The sequence below is a fragment of the Anomaloglossus baeobatrachus genome, chromosome 5, assembly GCF_048569485.1.
Source record: "Anomaloglossus baeobatrachus isolate aAnoBae1 chromosome 5, aAnoBae1.hap1, whole genome shotgun sequence".
NCBI classification, from domain to species: domain Eukaryota; kingdom Metazoa; phylum Chordata; class Amphibia; order Anura; family Aromobatidae; genus Anomaloglossus; species Anomaloglossus baeobatrachus.
In genome coordinates, this window is record NC_134357.1 from 75,429,021 (window position 1) to 75,448,843 (window position 19,823).

General features: G+C 52.4%; 1 protein-coding gene across 3 annotated transcripts in view; it reads right to left on the bottom strand.

Moving 5' to 3' along the window:
- The window catches only part of SLF2 (SMC5/6 complex localization factor 2), a 160,472-nt gene that overhangs the window by 66,843 nt on the left and 73,806 nt on the right, over positions 1 to 19,823 (bottom strand). For all 3 annotated transcript variants that reach the window (XM_075348596.1, XM_075348594.1, XM_075348595.1), the window contains one exon: positions 14,375 to 14,510. In XM_075348596.1, the coding sequence (XP_075204711.1) occupies positions 14,375 to 14,510 (136 nt within the window). The remainder of the gene's footprint in view (positions 1 to 14,374; positions 14,511 to 19,823) is intronic.

Genomic DNA, 19,823 nt, shown 5'->3' on the forward strand with positions numbered 1-19,823 from the left:
AGCCGGGGGTTCAGCCACCGGGGCCGGAGCAGCCGGAGGGACCACTGGGGAGACTCCAGGCTGAGGCACCACCATGTTAGAGCAAGCATCACAATGAGGATATGTGCTCGGTTCAGGCAGTACGAGCTTACATGCAGTGCATATTGAGTACAGCCTTGCAGCCTTGCTCCTAGTGTGAGACATGCTGCTGAGGTGGGGGCTCTGCAGTAAAGAACACACTCCTTCAGAATGACCCTCAGAGAGTGTATAAGAAGGTCCACAACCAGAGGTTGTGGCTTACCAGACTGTTTTGTGTGCCCTCCGGATCCCACAGCTCGGACCCCCAGACAGGTTGCAGAGATGCAGCAGCCAGCGCCGATCAGTGTAAGAACGCTGATAAAATGGCGCCGGAGTGAGGAGGGGGGGCGGGGCCTAGACCAAGAGCGGGAACCGGAGGGCCAAGGAGATATACAGGGGAGGGAAACATCTCCTCAGAGAGGAGTGTCCTCCCCTGTACTGAACAGCCGGTGGGCGGCGCCGCACTGTCCCTCTGCATGACTGACATGCAGGGGCAGTGAAAACAAAAGTAGGCCGCAGCCGAAGCCGGGGCCTAAATTTTACAATGCGGCCGGCGCGTAGGCCCCCTCGGCGCGGTTCTCAGGTGAAAACCAGAGAACCGGCCGGAAATGTCACCAAAGTAACCTGACACACTCTCCTCAACAATAAAGATGCAAGGGACCCCCTGACAATAACGTCTCAATACTTAGCTTGTGAGACGCAGGGCCAGGTCCCTGAGGGATGAGTGCTCCGTCCGGCAGGGTCCTGAAAGGGCTGCGGATGGAGACCGGTCTCCTGCAAAGCAGTGAGAACCGTGCTGCCTCCCACTTCAAGCCAGAGCCCGAGGGATGGTGAAGGAGCGCGGCATGTAAGGCTCCAGCCTTGAAATCAACCTTAACAACACCTCCGACACAGTGGGGTGAGAAGGGACATGCCGGGGGTCCAGCTTGGACCCCCTTTTCTTCAAACTCTTTAAAATCAAAAATCAGATGAGAATGCATGTGTGGATGTGTGCCTCCTGAACACAAAGCATTGAACTGGCTATATTTGGTTATCCAGGGGGTGTATATGCTAGGAGGGAGGAGCTACATTTTTTAGTGTAGTACTTTGTGTGTCCTCCGGAGGCAGAAGCTATACACCCATGGTCTGGGTCTCCCATAAGGAACGATGAAGAAATTCTCTTTTTCTTCATCGTTCCTATGGGAGACCCAGACCATGGGACGTCTCAAAGCAGTCCATGGGTGGGAATAAACAGAAAACTGAGAAGTAGGCGAAACCTAACTTCACAAATGGGCGACAGCCGCCTGAAGGGTGCGTCTGCCCAAGCTCGCATCTGCCGAAGCATGAGCATGCACTTGGTAGTGCTTCGAAAAGGTATGCAGACTAGTCCAAGTGGCAGCCTGACAGACCTGCTGAGCCATAGCCTGGTGCCTGAAAACCCAAGAGGCACCGACAGCTCTGGTCGAGTGTGCCTTGATCCCCGGCGGGGGAGGCACCTGAGAACACTGGTAGGCATCAGAAATGGCCGACCTAAACCAACGAGCTAGGGTCGGTTTAGAAACAGAGATGCCCTTACGCCGACCTGTGGTCAGCACAAAAAGAGAGGTGCACCGCCTAAGAACAGCGGTGCGAGACACATAGATCCGGAGCGCCCGCAACAGATCCAGAGTATGCAACGCTTTTTCAAAGCGATGAACAGGAGCCGGACAAAAGGAAGGCAGGGAAATGTCCTGGTTAAGGTGGAAAGGAGAAACCACCTTAGGGAGAAAGTCCGGAGTCGGACGGAGAACCACCTTGTCTTGATGAAAAACCAAAAAAGGTGACTCCGAAGAGAGCGCAGCCAAATCAGAGACTCTCCTGAGGGAAGTTATGGCCACTAGAAAGACCACTTTCTGTGAAAGACGAGACAAAGAAACCTCCCTAAGAGGCTCAAAGGGTGGTTTCTGGAAATCCGTGAGGACCAGATTAAGGTCCCAGGGATCCAAAGGCCGCCGGTAAGGCGGAATGATGTGGGATGCGCCCTGCATGAAGGAGCGCACCTGAGCCAGCCGGGCGATACGCCGCTGGAACAACCCTGAGAGAGCCAAGACCTGTCCCTTGAGGGATAGTCCTAGCTGTAGACCGGACTGTAGAAAGGACAGGAGGGTCGGCAAGGAAAAAAGGGCCAAGAAACATGGTCGGAAGAGCGACACCAGGACAGGAAAATTCTCCAGGTCCTGTGATAGATCTTTGCCAAGAAATACTTCCGAGCCCGAGTCATAGTGGAGATGACTTCAGGAGGGATACCAGAAGTCGTCAAGATCCAGGACTCAAGAACCACGCCGTCAAACTGAGAGCCGCAGAATTCAGGCGGAAAAACGGACTCTGTTAGAGAAGGTCTGGACGGTCCGGGAGATGCCATGGCACCTCTACGGACAGATGGAGCAGGTCTGGGTACCAAGCTCGCCTGGGCCAGTCTGGAGCAATGAGAATGACCCGACGGCTCTCCATACTGATCTTGCGCAGGACTCTGGGCAAGAACTAGAGGGGGAAACACGTAAGACAGACAAAACTGGGACCAAACTTGAACCAGCGCGTCCGCTGCAAAGGCCTGAGGATCGTGGGAGCGAAGATCCACTTCTGAAGTGCCCCACTTGCGGCAGATTGACCGAAACACTGCCGAATGCAGAGCCCACTCGCCGCTGTCCACGGTATGACGGCTGAGATAATCTGCTTCCCAGTTTTCCACGCCTGGGATGTGGACTGCGGATATGGTGGACTGCGGATATGGTGGACTTGGAGTTCTCCGTCCACTGAAGGATGCGTTGAGCCTCCAACATTGCCAGGAGGCCGAGTGTCCCGCCCTGGTGGTTGATGTAGGCAACCGCTGTCGCGTTGTCTGACTGGACTCGAATGTGCTTGCCCGCCAACAGGTGGTGAAAGGCTAGGAGAGCTAGAAGGACAGCTCTGATTTCCAGCACATTGATCGAGAGGGCTGATTCGGATGGAGTCCAAGTGCCCTGCGCTCTGTGGAGGAGATATACTGCTCCCCAGCCGGATAAACTGGCATCCGTGGTGAGGATCACCCAGGACGGGGCCAGGAAGGAGCGTCCCTGAAGAGAGAGGAGCCGAAGCCACCACTGAAGGGAGCCCCTGGTCTGTGGCGACAAAGCCACTAATCTGTGCAAGGAGGAAGTCCGCTTGTCCAAACAGCGGAGAATGTCCAGCTGCAGAGGACGCAGATGGAACTGGGCAAAGGGAACCGCTTCCATTGACGCCACCATCTGACCTAGCACCTGCATTAGGTGCCTGATGGAATGACGGCGGGGCCTCAGCAAAGAGCGCACCGCCAGTGGAGGGACTGCTGTTTGACTAAGGGCAGCTTCACAAGTGCCGGCAGAGTCTCGAATTGCATCCCTAGGTACGTGAGCTTCTGGGTCGGAGTCAGAGTGGACTTGGGTAGAATGACAAGCCACCCGAATTGGACTAGAGTGGCGAGAGTGAGCGAGGCACTCCGCTGACAGTCTGCATTGGATGAAGCCTTGACTAGAAGGCCGTCCAGGAAAAGGGATCACTGCCAACCCTTGGAGGTGCAGAACCGCAACCACTGCTGCCATGACCTTGGTGAATACTCGAGGGCGGTGGCTAACCCGAAGGGAAGAGCCATGAATTGGAAATGTTCCTCTCCGATTGCAAAACGTAGCCAACGCTGGTGTGAAACTGCAATTGGCACATGCAGATAGGCATCTCTGATGTCGATGGATGCCAGGAAATCTCCTTGGGTCATTGAGGCAATGACTGATCGCAGAGACTCCATGCGAAAATGCCACACCTGAACATGCTTGTTGAGAAGCTTGAGATCCAGGATGGGCCGGAAGGAACCGTCCTTTTTGGGGACTAGGAAGAGATTTGAGTAAAAACCTCTGGCGGGAACCGGTACAATTACTCCGTTGGCCTGCAAGGATGCCACGGCCTGAGAGAAGGCGGCGGCCTTGGAGCAGGGGGGAGTAGACAGAAAAAATCTGTTTGGCGGGCATCTTTGATGTCGATGGATGCCAGGAAATCTCCTTGGGTCATTGAGGCAATGACTGATCACAGAGACTCCATGCAAAAATGCCGCACCTGAACATGCTTGTTGAGAAGCTTGAGAACCAGGATGGGCCGAAAGGAACCGTCCTTTTCGGGGACTTAGGAAGAGATTTGAGTAGAAACCTCTGAACCGTTCCCAGGCGGGAACCGGTACAATTACTCCGTTGGTCTGCAAGGATGCCACGGCCTGTGAGAAGGCGGCGGCCTTGGAGCAGAGGGGAGTTGACAGAAAAGAAGGGAATTTTGTTACTTACCGTAAATTCCTTTTCTTCTAGCTCCAATTGGGAGACCCAGACGATTGGGTGTATAGCTACTGCCTCCGGAGGCCACACAAAGCATTACACTAAAAAGTGTAAGGCCCCTCCCCTTCTGGCTATACACCCCCCGTGGGATCACGGGCTTGCTCAGTTTTAGTGCTAAAGCAAGAAGGAGGAAAGCCAATAACTGGTTTAAACAAATTCAATCCGAAGTAACATCGGAGAACTGAAAACCGTTCAACATGAACAACATGTGTACCCGAACAACCAAAAATCCCGAAGGACAACAGGGCGGGTGCTGGGTCTCCCAATTGGAGCTAGAAGAAAAGGAATTTACGGTAAGTAACAAAATTCCCTTCTTCTTCGGCGCTCCATTGGGAGACCCAGACGATTGGGACGTCCAAAAGCAGTCCCTGGGTGGGTAAATTAATACCTCATGTTAGAGCTGTAAAACAGCCCTTCCCTACAAGGAGGCAACCGCCGCCTGCAGGACTCTTCTACCTAAGCTGGCATCCGCCTAAGCGTAGGTATGCACCTGACAATGCTTGGTGAAAGTGTGCAGACTCGACCAGGTAGCTGCCTGGCACACCTGCTGAGCCGTAGCCTGGTGCCGTAATGCCTAGGACGCACCCACGGCTCTGGTAGAATGGGCTCTCAGCCCTGATGGAACCGGAAGCCCAGCAGAACAGTAGGCTTCAAGAATTGGTTCCTTGATCCATCGAGCCAGGGTGGATTTGGAAGCCTGCGACTCTTTACGCTGATTAGCGACAAGCACAGAGAGTGCATCCGAGCGGCGCAGAGGCGCCGTGCGGGAAATGTAGATTCTGAGTGCTCTCACCAGATCCAACAAATGCAAATCCATTTCATATCGATGAAATGGATGAGGCAAAAGGAAGGTAAGGAGATATCCTGATTGAGATGAAAGGGGGATACCACCTTAGGGAGAACTCCGGAATCGGGCGCAGCACTACCTTGCCTTGGTGAAACACCAGGAAGGAAGCTTTTGGATGACAGCGCTGCTAGCTCGGACACTCTCCTAAGAGACGTGACCGCTACCAGAAAGGCCTCTTTCTGGGAAAGTCGAGAGAGTGAAACATCTCTCAGAGGCTCGAAGGGCGGCTCCTGGAGAGCAATTAGTACCCTGTTCAGATCCCATGGGTCCAACGGCCGTTTGTACAGAGGGACAATGTGACAAACCTCCTGCAGGAACGTGTGTACCTGAGGAAGTGGTGCTAGGCGCTTCTGAAGAATACAGATAGCGCTGAGACTTGTCCTTTAAGGGAGCCGAGTGACAACCTTTTTCCAAACCAGATTGCAGGAAGGAAGGAAAAGTAGGGAATGCAAATGGGCAGGGAGACACTCCCTGAGCAGAGCATTAAGAGAAGAATATCCTCCACATCCTGTGGTAGATCTTGGCAGACGTCGGTTTTCTAGTCTGTCTCGTGGTGGCAATGACGTCCTGAGATAATCCTGAAGACGCTAGGATTCAGGACTCAAAGGCCATACCGTCAGGTTCAGGGCCGTAGAATTCAGATGGAAAAAACGGCCCTTGGGACAGTAAGTCTGGCCGGGCTGGTAGTGCCCACGGTTGGCAGACCGTGAGATGCCACAGATCCGGGGACTACGACCTCCTCGGCCAGTCTGTGGCGATGAGGATGGCGCGGCGGCAAACGGACCTGATGTTGCGTAGCCCTCTGGGCAGCAGTGTCAGAGGGGGAAACACATAGGTAGCTGGAACTGCGACCAAACCTGAACTAAGGCTTCTGCCGCCAGAGCTCTTTGATCGTGATACCGCGCCATGAAAATCGGAACCTTGTTGTTGTGCCGAGACGCTATTAGGTCGACGTTCAGCATCCCCCAGCGTTGACAGATTTCCTGAAAACCGTCCGGGTGAAGATACCCTTCCCCTGCGTCCATACCCTGGCAACTGAGGAAGTCTGCTTCCCAGTCTTCTGCGCCCGGGATGTGAACTGCGGATATGGTGGATGCTCTGTCTTCCACCCCCATCAGACTCCGCCGGACTTCCTGGGAGGCTTGCCGACTGCGTGTTCCGCCTTGGTGGTAGATGTATGCCACCGCTGTGGAGTTGTCCGACTGAATTCGGATGTGTGTGCTTTCCAGCCACGGCTGGAAGGCTTGCAGGGCAAGATACACTGCCCAGATTTCCAGCACATTGATTTGAAGGATGGACTCCTCTGAAGAGAGTCCTTGACCGTCTGAGAAGGGGGACGTTCCTTCTAGGGACGTCGACTTCCCATCCCATTGGCAAAGAATGCCACATTGGAGTGGACGCAGATGAAACTGCGCGAAAGTGACTGCCTCTGCATGAGGCGTGTTAAGGGGTGTGACTGGCCGTGAAGGAGAGACTGCACCCCCGTCTGTAGTGAACGCTGTTTGTCCAGCGGAAGCTTCACTATCGCTGAGGGAGCGTGACACTCCATGCCCAGATATGTCAGCGATTGGGTCGGTGTCAGATTTAACCTTGAGAAGTTGATGATCCACCCGAAACTCTGGAGAGTCTCCAGCGCTACGCTCAGGCTGTGTTGGCATGCCTCTTGAGAGGGTGCCTTGACGAGTCGACCGTCCAAGGAAGGATCACCGAGTGACCCTGAGAGTGCAGGACTGCTCCCACTGCTGCCCTGAACTTGGTGAAAACCCGTAGGGCTGTCGCCAGACCGAAGGGCAGGGTTACGAACTGAAGATGCTCGTCTTCAATAACGAAACGTAGCAAACGTTGGTGCTCTGGAGCAATCGGCACGTGGAGATAAGCATCCTGATGTCTATTGATGCTAGGAAATCTCCTTGAGACATTGAGGCAATGACGGAGCGGAGGGATGCCATCCGGAACCGCCTGGCCTTCACGTGCTTGTTGAGCAGTTTTAGGTCCCCCACAATCAGATTGGAGGAAAAACCGTGTCTTGTTCCTGAAGAGGAACAGGAATTACCACTCCTTCTGCCTGCAGAAGAGCATCGGCTCGGTGGGTAGGTGGGGAAGTTCTGAAGAATCGAGCCGGAGGCCGAGAACAGAACTCTATCCTGTACACGTGAGACACAATGTCTCTCACCCACCGGTCTGTGACCTGTGGCAGCTAAATGTCGCCAAGGCGAGAGAGTCTGCCACCAACCGCGGATGCGGAGAGAGAGAGCTTAAAGTCATGAGGAGACCTCCTTGGAAGCGGTTCCTCTGGCTGCCTTCCTTGGGCGTGATTGAGCCCGCCTGGAATCTGAGCCCCTCTGAGCCTTTTGAGCCCTTTTGGACTAGGACAATTTGGACCTGCCCGAGCCTGGGAAGGACCGAAACCTCGACTGTCTCTCTCGGACAGCATTAATAGGGTAAGTCGCAATGCAGACATTGCGAGGATAAGGACGCTACCTGCGGCACAGATGTACCTGTGCTCAAGACCAGCTGACATAGCTTAGAGTGCCCATACGGCTGCGAATGCCGGAGCAACCGACACGCCGATAGCTTCATAGACAGATTTCAACCAGAGGTCCATCTGTCTGTCAATGGCATCTTTAAGTGAAGTCCCATCTCCACTGCAACTATGGATCTAGCCGCAAGCCTGGAGATTGGGGGATCCACCTTTGGACCCTGGGTCCAGCGCCTGACCACGTCAGGGGGAAAGGGATAACATGTATCCTTAATACATTTGGAGAAACGCTTATCTGGTAAGTGTGGTGATTCTGAACTGCTTCTCTGAAGTCAGCGTGGCCAGAAAAGTACTCAATGTACGCTTGAGATACTGAAATGGGATTTCTCCTGCTGGGAAGCTGACTCCTCCACTGGGGGAGCTGAGGGAGAAATATCCAACATGGCATTGCTGGACGCTATAAGATCCTTCACCATGGCGTCACCATCCGGTGTATCCGGATTGAGAGCGGTGTCAGGATCAAAGTCCTGATCAGCTACGTCTGCCTCATCATACAGAGAGTCCTCTGCTGTGACCCTGACTAGTGATGAGGCCGAGTGCCGCTCCCAGCGAGCTAGCTTAGGCTGTCTGGGACTGTCGTCCGTGTCAGAGCCTTCACCCTGGAATGCCTGGGACCCCCCCGGAGCACTGATTTTGTTCCAAATGAGGGTGGCCAGGGAGCAATGATCAAGATTGCCCATGGCCTGTCTGGACTGCAAGTCACTATCCCATGACAATCTATCAGCCGAAACTGCAACACCGTCCCTGTCCATGGACAGGGTTCACAGGTGGTTCCTTTGGCCACCTCTAGTAGAGACCCCGGCTGACCAAGTGCTACAGGGGAGCATTGCACACAACGGGGGTCGGTGGAACCTGCCGGTGGAACAGTATCACATGCAGTAAAAGCAGCATAGAAAGCCTGTGTTGCTTTTTTGCTGCTGTAGTCTAGCCATCTAGGAGCATATAGCCGAGAATAGCGACCGCACAGTGCAATGTATAGCATACAAGCATAAAGTACAAATGAGCACTTCAGCACATGCAATATGAGCAGCTTAGAAAGCCTGTGCCTTAGCACCTTTGCTTTTTTGCTGCTGTAGACTAGCCATCTAGGAGAATATCGCCAAGAATAGCGACCGTACAGTGCAATGTATAGCATACAAGCATAAGTACAAATGAACACTTCAGCACATGCAATACAAGCAGCCTAGAAAAACTGTGCCTTAGCACCTTTGCGTTTTTGCTGCTGTAGTCTAGCCATTCTAGGAGAATATAGCCAAGAGTAGCGACCGTACAGTGCAATGTATAGCATACAAGCATAAGTACAAATGAGCACTTCAGCACATGCAATACAAGCAGCATAGAAAGCCTGTGCCTTAGCACCCTTGCTTTTTTGCTGCTGTTGTCTCGCCATCTAAGAGGGCATATAGCCAAAAATAGCGACCTACAGTGCAGTGTAAGCATAAAATACAAATGGACACAACGGTATTTAGTGGGGTCAGCACTTCAGGTGCTGCTTACCGCCCGCCTATAGGCGGGTGTGTGGTCGCCAGAGTCCTGTGACTGGTTGCCCAGAGCTTGTCTCCGTTCTCCAGCTCGGACTGCAGGAATGGCTGCCGGCGTCCTTCTCCAGCTCGTGTGACGAGGGGCGGGCCGTGGGCGTGCCCCAGGCAAGAGCGGGAAACCGGCGTCCCACTGTGTCCAGTGAAGGGGGCTGGAGAATGCAAAGCAGACTCCAGCCCTCGGCGCTGACTGTCTGTACAGCGTCCCGCCTCTCCCCTGCCTGGCAGGGCTGGGGGCGGGAACGAAACGAAAACTAGGCCGCAAAGCCGGGGACTCGAGTAATAAGCGCGGCCGTCCTATGTGCACGGCCAGCGCGGAGTCCCCGGCGCACCACAAGTCCCAGCCGCGCCACAGTGCAAAAACACCCAGCAGCGGCCCGGCGCGGCAGTTCCCAATACATAAATTCACACAGCAAAGCTGCCGTGAATAATAGCACGAGCGCTCCGCGCTGTTGTCCCCGGCGCACTAGCACTCCCAGCAATGCTGGTGTGTGTGTGCGCGATGTGTACGGGGACACAGAGTACCTTAATGTAGCAGGGCCTGTCCCTGACGATACTCAGCTCCATATCCAGCAGGTTCTCTGGGTCTGTGGATGGAGCCCGGTCTCAGTGCCTGGAGACCTGTAAGATCCCACTTCACCCAGAGCCCCGAGGGGGGATGGGGAAGGAAAACAGCATGTGGGCTCCAGCCTCCGTACCCGCAATGGGTACCTCAACCTTAACAAACACCCGACAAAAGTGGGGTGAGAAGGGAGCATGCTGGGGGCCCCATATGGGCCCACTTTTCTTCCATCCGACATAGTCAGCAGCTGCTGCTGACTAAAAACAGTGGAGCTATGCGTGGATGTCTGACCTCCTTCGCACAAAGCTTGAAAACTGAGCAAGCCCGTGATCCCACGGGGGGTGTATAGCCAGAAGGGGAGGGGCCTTACACTTTTTAGTGTAATGCTTTGTGTGGCCTCCGGAGGCAGTAGCTATACACCCAATCGTCTGGGTCTCCCAATGGAGCGCCGAAGAAAATCTGTTTGGCGGGCTGGATAGAATTCTATCCTGTAGCCGTGGGAGATGATATCCCGCACCCACTGTTCGGAGACGTGTTGAAACCACACGTCGCCACGTGGGAGAGCCTGCCACCGACCAAGGACGTTGCTGGCGGGGCCAGATAGTCAAGAGGAGGCTGCCTTAGCGGCAGCAGCTCCTGCGGTCTTCTGAGGACGCGGCTTCGTGCGCCAGTTGGGTTTTTGGTCCTTGGCTGAGTTAGAGGACAAAGCCGAGGGCTTAGAGGACGACCAGTTGGAGGAACGAAAGGAACGAAACCTCGACTGGTTCCTGCCCTGGACAGGTTTTGGTTTGTGGCATGGAAATACTCTTCCCGCCAGTAGCTTCCTGAGTAATTTCATCCAGTTGTTCACCGAACAGCCTGGGCCCAGCAAATGGGAGCCCAGCAAGGTACTTCTTTGAAGAAGCGTCTGCCTTCCACTCTCGAAGCCACAAGATCCTGCGGATAGCGAGAGAATTAGCCGAAGTCACCGCAGTGCGGTGAGAAACCTCCAGCATGGCAGACATGGCATAGGATGAAATGACTGAAGCCTGGAAGTTAAGGCAACCATTTCGGGCATAGAGTCCCTGGTGAGGGAATGCATCTCCCTAGAGAAGCAGAGATCGCTGTGAGAGCCCACACTGCTGCAAAAGGTGGGGAGAACGAGGCCCCTGCCGCCTCATATACAGATGGCGGTCAGTGGATCCTTAAGAGAGGTGCCATCAGCCACTGAATACAACTGTCCGGGCTGAGAGTCTAAACACCGGAGGGTCTACCTTTGATGAATGAGCCCACTCCTTGACCACCTCTTTGTGTGTCCTCCGGAGGCAGAAGCTATACACCCATGGTCTGGGTCTCTCATAGGAACGATGAAGAAAATGATATTATACGATTTATATCCAACCATGTGCAGGCAGATGGGACAACACTTGGGCTCTAGATGTCCCATCATTACAACAGAGCGGTCACTGACTGTCTCTGATGCAGCAAAGTTGGTCCCAGATGACTGGAGCATTCTATGTTCTGTGGTCCTAACCTGTTCTTCAGAGGTATGAGGCAGTGAGGGTTATCCAGGCACTGTCCATGGAGGAGCATTCTGCACTGTGAATACTGATGGAAGATACACCAGCTATATGGGGGACACTAGAGAGTAATTGCAGAATTATTTTGACCAGAATTTAAAGGGAACCAGTCGTTGTTTAAGTCATAAGCAGAATGAATCAGAGCCAGATTGCAGCCAGGCATATTTTTCTCAGAAACACTCAAGCCTTGAATGATCCGGATATAAGGAAAGACAGGGATAGTCCGGCTTCTCACAGCACTTCTGCAGGTGATTGACAGGTTTCTTCCTATTTACACAAAGTGAGAGTCCTGTCAATCACCTGGGAGGAGACAGGGCGGAGCAGGACTAGTCCAGTCTCTGGTCCTCAGCTCTGCAAAGTATATTTTAGCATTTCAGAGAAAGATATACCTGGATGCAATTGTACAGTCAGGCTCTGATTCATGCAGCCCAAAAGGTTGACAAGTTCCCTTTCAATCCTTGGGATGTATATAAGTATCTAGTTAATGTAAAAAGGATGACTAACAGCTTCAATGTTGCCATTGAGAAAGTTAGTACAGGACAAACCTTATAGGCACTGTTCACCCTTTCACTAAAATAGTATTCATAGGTATGCAGGATGGTGCGGCACCACACAGACAGCCCCCGTGGGCCCTCTGTGGCATCCCCATAGCACCTCTGCCGGCTGCGGCAGGACCTGTGTCGCTGACAGAACAGACTGGCCGGGGCTGGGATAACTTGAAGGCTTCGGCCCCTAAAAACCATCTTGGACCGCCGTCTTGTCCTGAAGGTTCCCCTTTTAAAGGACAGGAAACCAATTGATGCGGGGAGAGGCATCGCCCTTTTTTATCCTGTAGGTTTCTTGTCCTTGAAGGGCTGATCCCTTCTCTCTCGTAGTGCTGTCTATCCTGCATACTATACATGTTCACTAGACGGCCTCCATCACTTCTGAAGAAAAGATGCTCCGTCCCAAAACCCAAATGTACAGGCCCGAAACAGAAAACTCAGTTAAAGGGAACCTGTCAGTAGAAATTTTGCTTTAAACCTAAATGTTTCCCCTTCTGCAGCTCCTGGGCTGCATTCTAGCAGGTTCCTATAGTTTTTGTGCCCCCTTTTAGACCAAATTAAATACTTTATAAAGTTGTACCTTTTGGTATGCAAATCTTCTAAATTATCCATGGGGGCGGGCTGTCTGGTGTCCGTTAGTCTGCCTCCTGCCGATTTACGCCGTCCCGCAACGCTGCATTTTATACCTCAGGATGCCGCCCAGTGCGCATGAGGTCCCGCGCATGCGCCGTGCGACTGTACCGGGACTGTGAACTGTGTGCACAGTGTGACCGCTGGTTACGTGTTGCGCAGGCACGAGATTATGGGCGGCGCTGTGATTGTCATCAGTAAGTGACCGCCCATAATCTCGTGCCCGCGCTTTCCCCTCTACCTCCAGCGTTCTGCACAAGCGCTGGTCAGATGACCCAACGTCACCTCATTCCCATCTTGCCCTGGAGCAGGAGATAGATGGAAGGAGCAGAGCAGGACACCAGCGGTTACGAGAGGTGACGTGGGGTCATCTGGCCAGCACTTGCGCAGAACGCTGGATGCAGAGGGGAAAGGGCGGGCACGAGATTATGGGCGGGCACTTGCTGATGACAATCACAGCCTGCGCAATATGTCACCAGCGGTCACAATGTGCACACAGTGCACAGTCCCGGTACAGTCGCACGGCGCATGCGCAGGACCTCGGGCAGCGTCCTGATGTATGAAATGGAGCGTTGGGGGACGGCGTAAAATCGGCAGGAGGCAGACTAACTGACACCAGACAGCCCGCCCCCGTGGATAATTTAGAAGAAGATTTGCATACCAAAAAAAAGGTACAACTTTATAAAGTATTTAATATAGGAACCTTGCTAGAATGCAGCCCAGGAGCTGCAGAAGGGGAAACTTTTAGGTTTAGAGCAAAATTTCTGCTGACAGGTTCCCTTTAATACATTTTAGTAAAATTAGAAAATGCAGCCAATGCAAACCAGCCTAAATGTGTAAGCGAAAAAATGAAGAACCCAACGAAACCCCACCAAGACACAGTAACTCTTGCCCTCGCTGTTTATCAGTTTTCCTGCCGCTCCTGAAACAGTCTGCAGACAACATAGGCATTAATCTGCTGCTTATTTTTTCAATTTTTGCGCTGAAACCACCCAAGAGGTTGGGGTATACAAATCTATGCATCCTACTGCAGACAGCATAGAAGGGGGAGGCTCATGCTGCAGAAAGTTGTCAAACATCCAGACAAAAAAAAAAAAAAAAAAAAGCAAAAAGTGAGGAGGAAAGGGGTACAAGATTTCTGTAATATGGTAAATCAGCATCAAAAACTAAGGAGGAAACTAAGGGAGGATCTGCTGTGTATTTATTTTTCTTGTCTATTCTGTTTTCATGCTCCTATAAACAGTCCTGCTGCTCAAACCCCCAGCACATCGAATTAGACACTGGATGCATTACTGCCCCTGTGTATTAGAAAATTGTTTGACAAGCCGGTGAGGGACTTGGCGTCTCAGATGATTACTCCAAGGCAGATCCCTGGTGGCTTCACCCTACTTTCCATGTCTTACAGGTCTCTCCCCATGTGTGTATAAGGAGAGATCATCAGTCTCAGGGCAGTGGGGCAAGAAAAGGCCAAAGATTTGGATGACTAGACCAATTCAGAAAGCACAGTCCCTGGTCAGCTTTTCAGATAAAACATATTTTACAATACTTCAGAGTCAACCATAAACACCTGTAATAACTCAGCCAGCCTCCGATTCATGCGGCCTGTAGCTCGGGCAGCAGAAATCTACTCAGATTCTGTTGACATTGGCGTTGTGGCTTATAATTATAGGAAAACTAGACGATAATACAGAATGTATTCATAATTGTTTCAAACAGATCCATGATATTGAACTACATAAAACACTTACACCAAGTCCAGGGAACTAAAGGATGGAAGGATATGTGGGAGAGGGAAGAGAGTGTCAAAGTGAATCCCCATGTTTGCAAACACTGTAGCGATATCCAACAACGATGGCGTCCAAGGTTTTTCTGGCAGATTTGAAACTATTGGAAGGAGATATAAAAATGAGCTTTTCTTTACAAAAAACGGATTTTTGTGTACTCACCGTAAAATAATTTTCTCTTAGCCATCATTGGGGGACACAGGACCATGGGTGTTATGCTGCCTATCCATAGGAGGACACTAAGTAGATGCAAAAGCATAGCTCCTCCTCTGCAGTATACATCCCCTGGCCGGACCAGGCAGCCTCAGTTTTAGTACACAAGCAGTAGGAGAAAAACCAGTAAAAACTTCTCAACAGAGGAACATGACAAAAGAAGAGTCATAACCAAATAAGGTACTGAGAGAACCAAGGCCCAACAGGGCAACAGGGTGGGTGCTGTGTTCCCCAATGATGGCTAAGAGAAAATGATTTTACGGTGAGTACACAAAAATCCGTTTTTCTCTGACGCCTCATTGGGGGACACAGGACCATGGGACGCCCTAAAGCAGTCCATGGGTGGGAAAAATAAAAATAAGACAACACAACCCAAGGACTAGGAACCAGTCCCAGATAGCCTGGAGCGCCTACTGAGAGAGGTGCTCTACTGCCGTTTGCAGAATTTTCCTACCCAGATTTGCCTCAGTTGAAACCTGGGTATGGACTCTGTAATGCTTTGAAAATGTATGTAGGCTAGACCAGGTCGCAGCCTTACACACCTGTTCCACTGAAGCCTGATGCCGAATGGCCCACGAAGCGCCAACTGCTCGTGTGGAATGAGCCCGCAGCCCACTAGGAATGGGCTTGAGTTGCAAGCGGTAGACTTCCTGGATCGCAGAGCGAATCCAGCGAGCCAGAGTCGCCTTTGAAGCTGCCTGTCCCTTCTTAGGCCCCTCAGGAATGACGAACAAAGAGTCCGTTTTCCTAAAGGGGGCTGTCCTGGATATGTAATATCTGAGAGCTCAGACGAGGTCTAACGAATGCAGAAACCTTTCCACCCTATGAACTGGGTGTGGACAAAAGGAAGGCACAACAATGTCCTCGTTCAAATGAAACTGGGTAAGAACCTTTGGAAGGAAATCCGGAAGGGGGCGCAGAACCACCTTGTCCTGGTGAAAGATCAGAAAAAGGCTCGCGGCAAGAGAGTGCTGCTAGCTCCGAAACCCGTCTGATGGACGTAATTGCCACCAGGAATGTTACCTTCCAGGACAGAAGAGCAAGGGAGGATTCCTTGAGAGGTTCAAAGGAAGACCTCTGGAGACCGTCCAGAACGAGGTTGAGGTCCCATGGGTCCAGCGGCCGTTTGTACGGGGGAACTAGATGAGGAAACGCCCTGGAGGAAGGTCTTGACTTGCGGTTTTTGAGCCAGGCGGCATTGGTAGAAGATTGAGAGCGCCGAGACCTGCCCTTTAAGGGAACTGAGAGCCAACCCCGCTTGCAAGCCAGACTGTAGAAAGTCGAGAATTCTGGGTATGGCCAGAGGCATAGGCTAGACGTTAGTTTCTCTGCACCATGAGAGGAAGATTTTCCAAGTACGGTGGTAAATGCGGGATGAAGCAGGCTTTCGGGCGCTGATCATGGTGGAGATAACCGCGGGGAAGAATCCCGCTCTTGTTAATACCCAGGTCTCAATGGCCATGCCATCAGCTTCAGGGCTCTGGAGTTATGATAGGAAATGGGCCCTTGGGTCAGCAAGTCTGGGATGTCTGGAAGGCGCCACGGTACGTCTGTGAGCATTTGTACTAATTCGGCGTACTAGGCGCGCCTGGGCCAGTCCGGTGCTGTCAGTATCACCGGGACTCCCTCTGCCTTGATATTCCTGATTACCCGCGGCAGCAGGGGTAGAGGTGGAAATATGTAAGGCAGGCGGAAGTGGTGCCAGGATCAGACTAGAGCATCCGCGCCGATGGACTGCGGGTCGCGTGACCTGGCTATGAACGCGGGTACCTTTGCATTCAACCTTGAGGCCAATAGGTCCACGTCTGGTGTGCCCCAGCGAGTGCAGATGTGTAGAAACACATCTGGGCGGCCAGGCCTTGGCGACTTAGAGGAGTCTGCTGCCCAGTTCTCTAACCCCGGTATGTGTACCGCTGAGATCACTGATCCCGTCGATTCGGCCCAGCTGAGGATCTTGTGGGCCTCGAGATAAGCCGCTTTGCTGCGGGTGTCCCCCTGCCGATTGATATAGGCTACAGCTGTCGCATTGTCCGATTGGACTCGAATCTGACGACCCGCTAGCAGAGGGCAGAACGCTCTAAGCGTGAGGAAGATCGCGCGAAGTTCCAGGATGTTTATGGGTAGGGAAGACTCCTGGGGCGTCCAACGTCCTTGAGCAGTGTGGTGCCGGTACACTGCTCCCCAGCCTAGGAGGCTGGCGTCCGTGGTCAGGACCAGCCAGTTCACTGGGAGAAAAGATCTCCCCTTCGATAGGCATGAGGACCGAAGCCACCAGCGGAATGCGTACGTGACTGAAGGCGTCAGGTGAAGATGTCTGTCCAGGGAGAAGGGGCTCTTGTCCCAGGCCGCTAGAAGGGCTAGCTGCAGTGGGCGGAGGTGCAGTTGAGCAAAGGGTACTGCTTCCATAGCCGCCACCATCCTGCCAAGCACTTTAATGCTGAATCGAATGGAGCGAGAGGGAGGACGTAGAAGGCAGCGTACCGCTCGTTGAAGAGCGATCGCCTTGTCCTGAGAGAGAAAGATCAAGCCCCGACGGGTGTCCAGGGACATGCCCAGGAAGGTGATGGATCGTGATGGGATCGGGGATGATTTGTCTAGATTCACTAGCCACCTTAAGCGGGATAGGGTGTCCACAGTGATCTGTATGCTGGTTGAGCAGTCGCGGAAGGAGGGGGCCTTGATGAAGAGGTCGTCCAAGTAAGGGAGAACGACTACTCCCCTGGCGTGAAGGACGCTCATGGCGGCCGCTATGACTTTGGTGAAGACCCTTGGTGCGGTGGAAAGGCCGAAGGGTAGAGCTGCGAATTGAAAGTGGGAGTCCTGAACTGCGAAGCGGAGGAACTTTTGGTGGTCTGGGTCGATGGGTATGTGCAGGTACGCGTCCTTGATGTCTATGGAGGCGAGGAATTCCCCTTCGACCATGGATGCAATAATGGACCTTAAGGACTCCATTCTGAATCTCCGTACGTGCACATATTTGTTCCGGTGTTTGAGATCCAGGATGGGTCGAACTGACCCATCCTTTTTGGGGACCACAAAGAGGTTGGAATAAAAACCCCCCGAACTTCTCGTCGTCTGGGACAGGTATTATCACTCCTGCTGTTTGGAGCGAGTGGATTGCTGAGAAAAAAGCTTTGCGTCGTTTTCGAGTCTTTGGGGGGGTTTGAGAGAAAGAACCGACACGGGGGTCGGGTCCGAAATTCTATGTGGTAACCAGAAGACACAAGGTCTCGCACCCATTTGTCGTCTGAGGCGGCAGCCCAGATGTGTTGAAAGAGCCGCAGTCGACCTCCTACAATGAGTGTCTTCCGGACGTCCAGGACGTCCTGGACTTCAGCTGGAGGAGGGAGGTACTCTTTCCTCCCGTGGTGTCAGAAATGAGCTTGTCCAGACGTTCGCCAAACAAATCAGACTGGAAAAAAGGGAAGGCCCGTGAGAGACTTCTTGGAGGCAGAGTCCGCTCGCCATTGTCGGAGCCAGAGAGCTCTACGGATGGCTATGGTATTGGAGGCGGCAAACGCTGCGCAGGTAGCAGCGTCCATGGAGGCCTGCATGAGGTACTCCGCCGCAGCGGCAATTTGAGCTGTTACCTCTGTGAAGGTATGAGTGAACTGGGATTCCTCAAGTGAAGTGTTTGACCCCCCCTGCTGTGGGTAGTAAAAAACGGCGGGAAGGGAGCTTCTGACAATTTTCCTCCATCTCCCTCCAGTCAGCACACAGCTTGTTACTGGTGGTTATCTCTGGCGGCTTTTCTGCTAGAGCAAATAAACAGAGTAAATAAACAGCATGAGTTCCTGAGCTCTGGGCCCTCCCTCTGCCACCAGTAAATTATCTGTGCAGGACTTTCTGCAAACAGCGAGGGACTTCCCCCCTCCTCCAGCCAGCAAGCTAGAGAAAAGTTAACACTGTGTTCAGGATCCCTGGGGCTCTCCTCCTTGCAATCAGCAAGGGACTTTCTCATAATAAATACTGTAAATTCAGCAGTCCTGGGAGCCTTCCCTGCACCATCTTTTCTCCCTTTGTCTGGGAAACCAGTCAGGGGGGATCTCACCTTAACACTGCTTCAGTCCAGGCAGTGGAAATAGCAGAGTCAGCTTGCTGTGTCCGGCCACACAGGTGCCATGTTCAACTCAGAGCCTGCAAAGAGGGGCTGAGGAATTGTGCCTCTGCCCTGGGCTCTGGAAAATCGGTGTCTGTGGAACCCGTCGTCCAGCCCAGGATCCAGCGTCGCAGGAGGGGGTACGTGGAGGCGACACTCCACGTTCCCGCCCATTGATTGTATTGGGAGATCGGTCCCAAAAGGAAACTGTCGCCCTCAAAAAATAGCAAACCTTGAAAGGAAGTGCCTCCTACAGACACTAAGCTAAAACTGAGGCTGCCTGGCCCGGCCAGAGGGTGTATACTGCAGAGGAGGAGCTATGCTTTTGCATCTACTTAGTGTCCTCCTATGGATAGGCAGCATAACACCCATGGTCCTGTGTCCCCCAATGAGGCGTCAGAGAAAAGACTTAAGTTTAAAATTATTTTGTAAAAAAATTTTTCTTCATTTTTTTTTAAATGTCAAGACAATTAAGGTGCCAAATTAATCATCTGCCCCAAAAATGTAAGCACTGCTGGAAAATACAATCCCATTCATTCTTGTTTATTTATTTTATTCAGTTAAAGCACCACTCCAGCATTTTTTTTCCCTTTAACTGCTAAATTGTTGCTTTAAATCTAAACTCCCTGCCCTTAGGTTTATGCTCACCCTCGGGCGTTGCTCTGGTCCCGCGACACCTTATTGTGAGCATAGCTTCTGATTGTGACGTAACTTCTGACTTCCGACCAAGCTCTAAATGCGAGTCTATGAGAGCCGCAACAAGGCTCTCAGAGATTAGAGATGACGAACCTGATGTTCAGTTTTGGAACTGAACACCAAATTTAAAAATCAAGGTTCGGGTTTGGATGCTTTACATGCAAAGCAAACTCGCGTGAGCAAACCTGGTACGCTCGGTGCTCAGCCCTGTGCGAGCCGCTTGCAGTGTTTGAATGACTCGCACTTGGGAACAACAACAGAGTGATTTGGATGTAGTGCGCAAAAAAAGTTTGAAAAAGTCAGCCCACTTTCCCCGGACGTTATCTGCTTATGGCTGGCTGCATGTGGGCGCAGACTTGATCTGCCAATCAGTGACTTAGTCCGGGGTTCGGGTCAAGCTCGAGA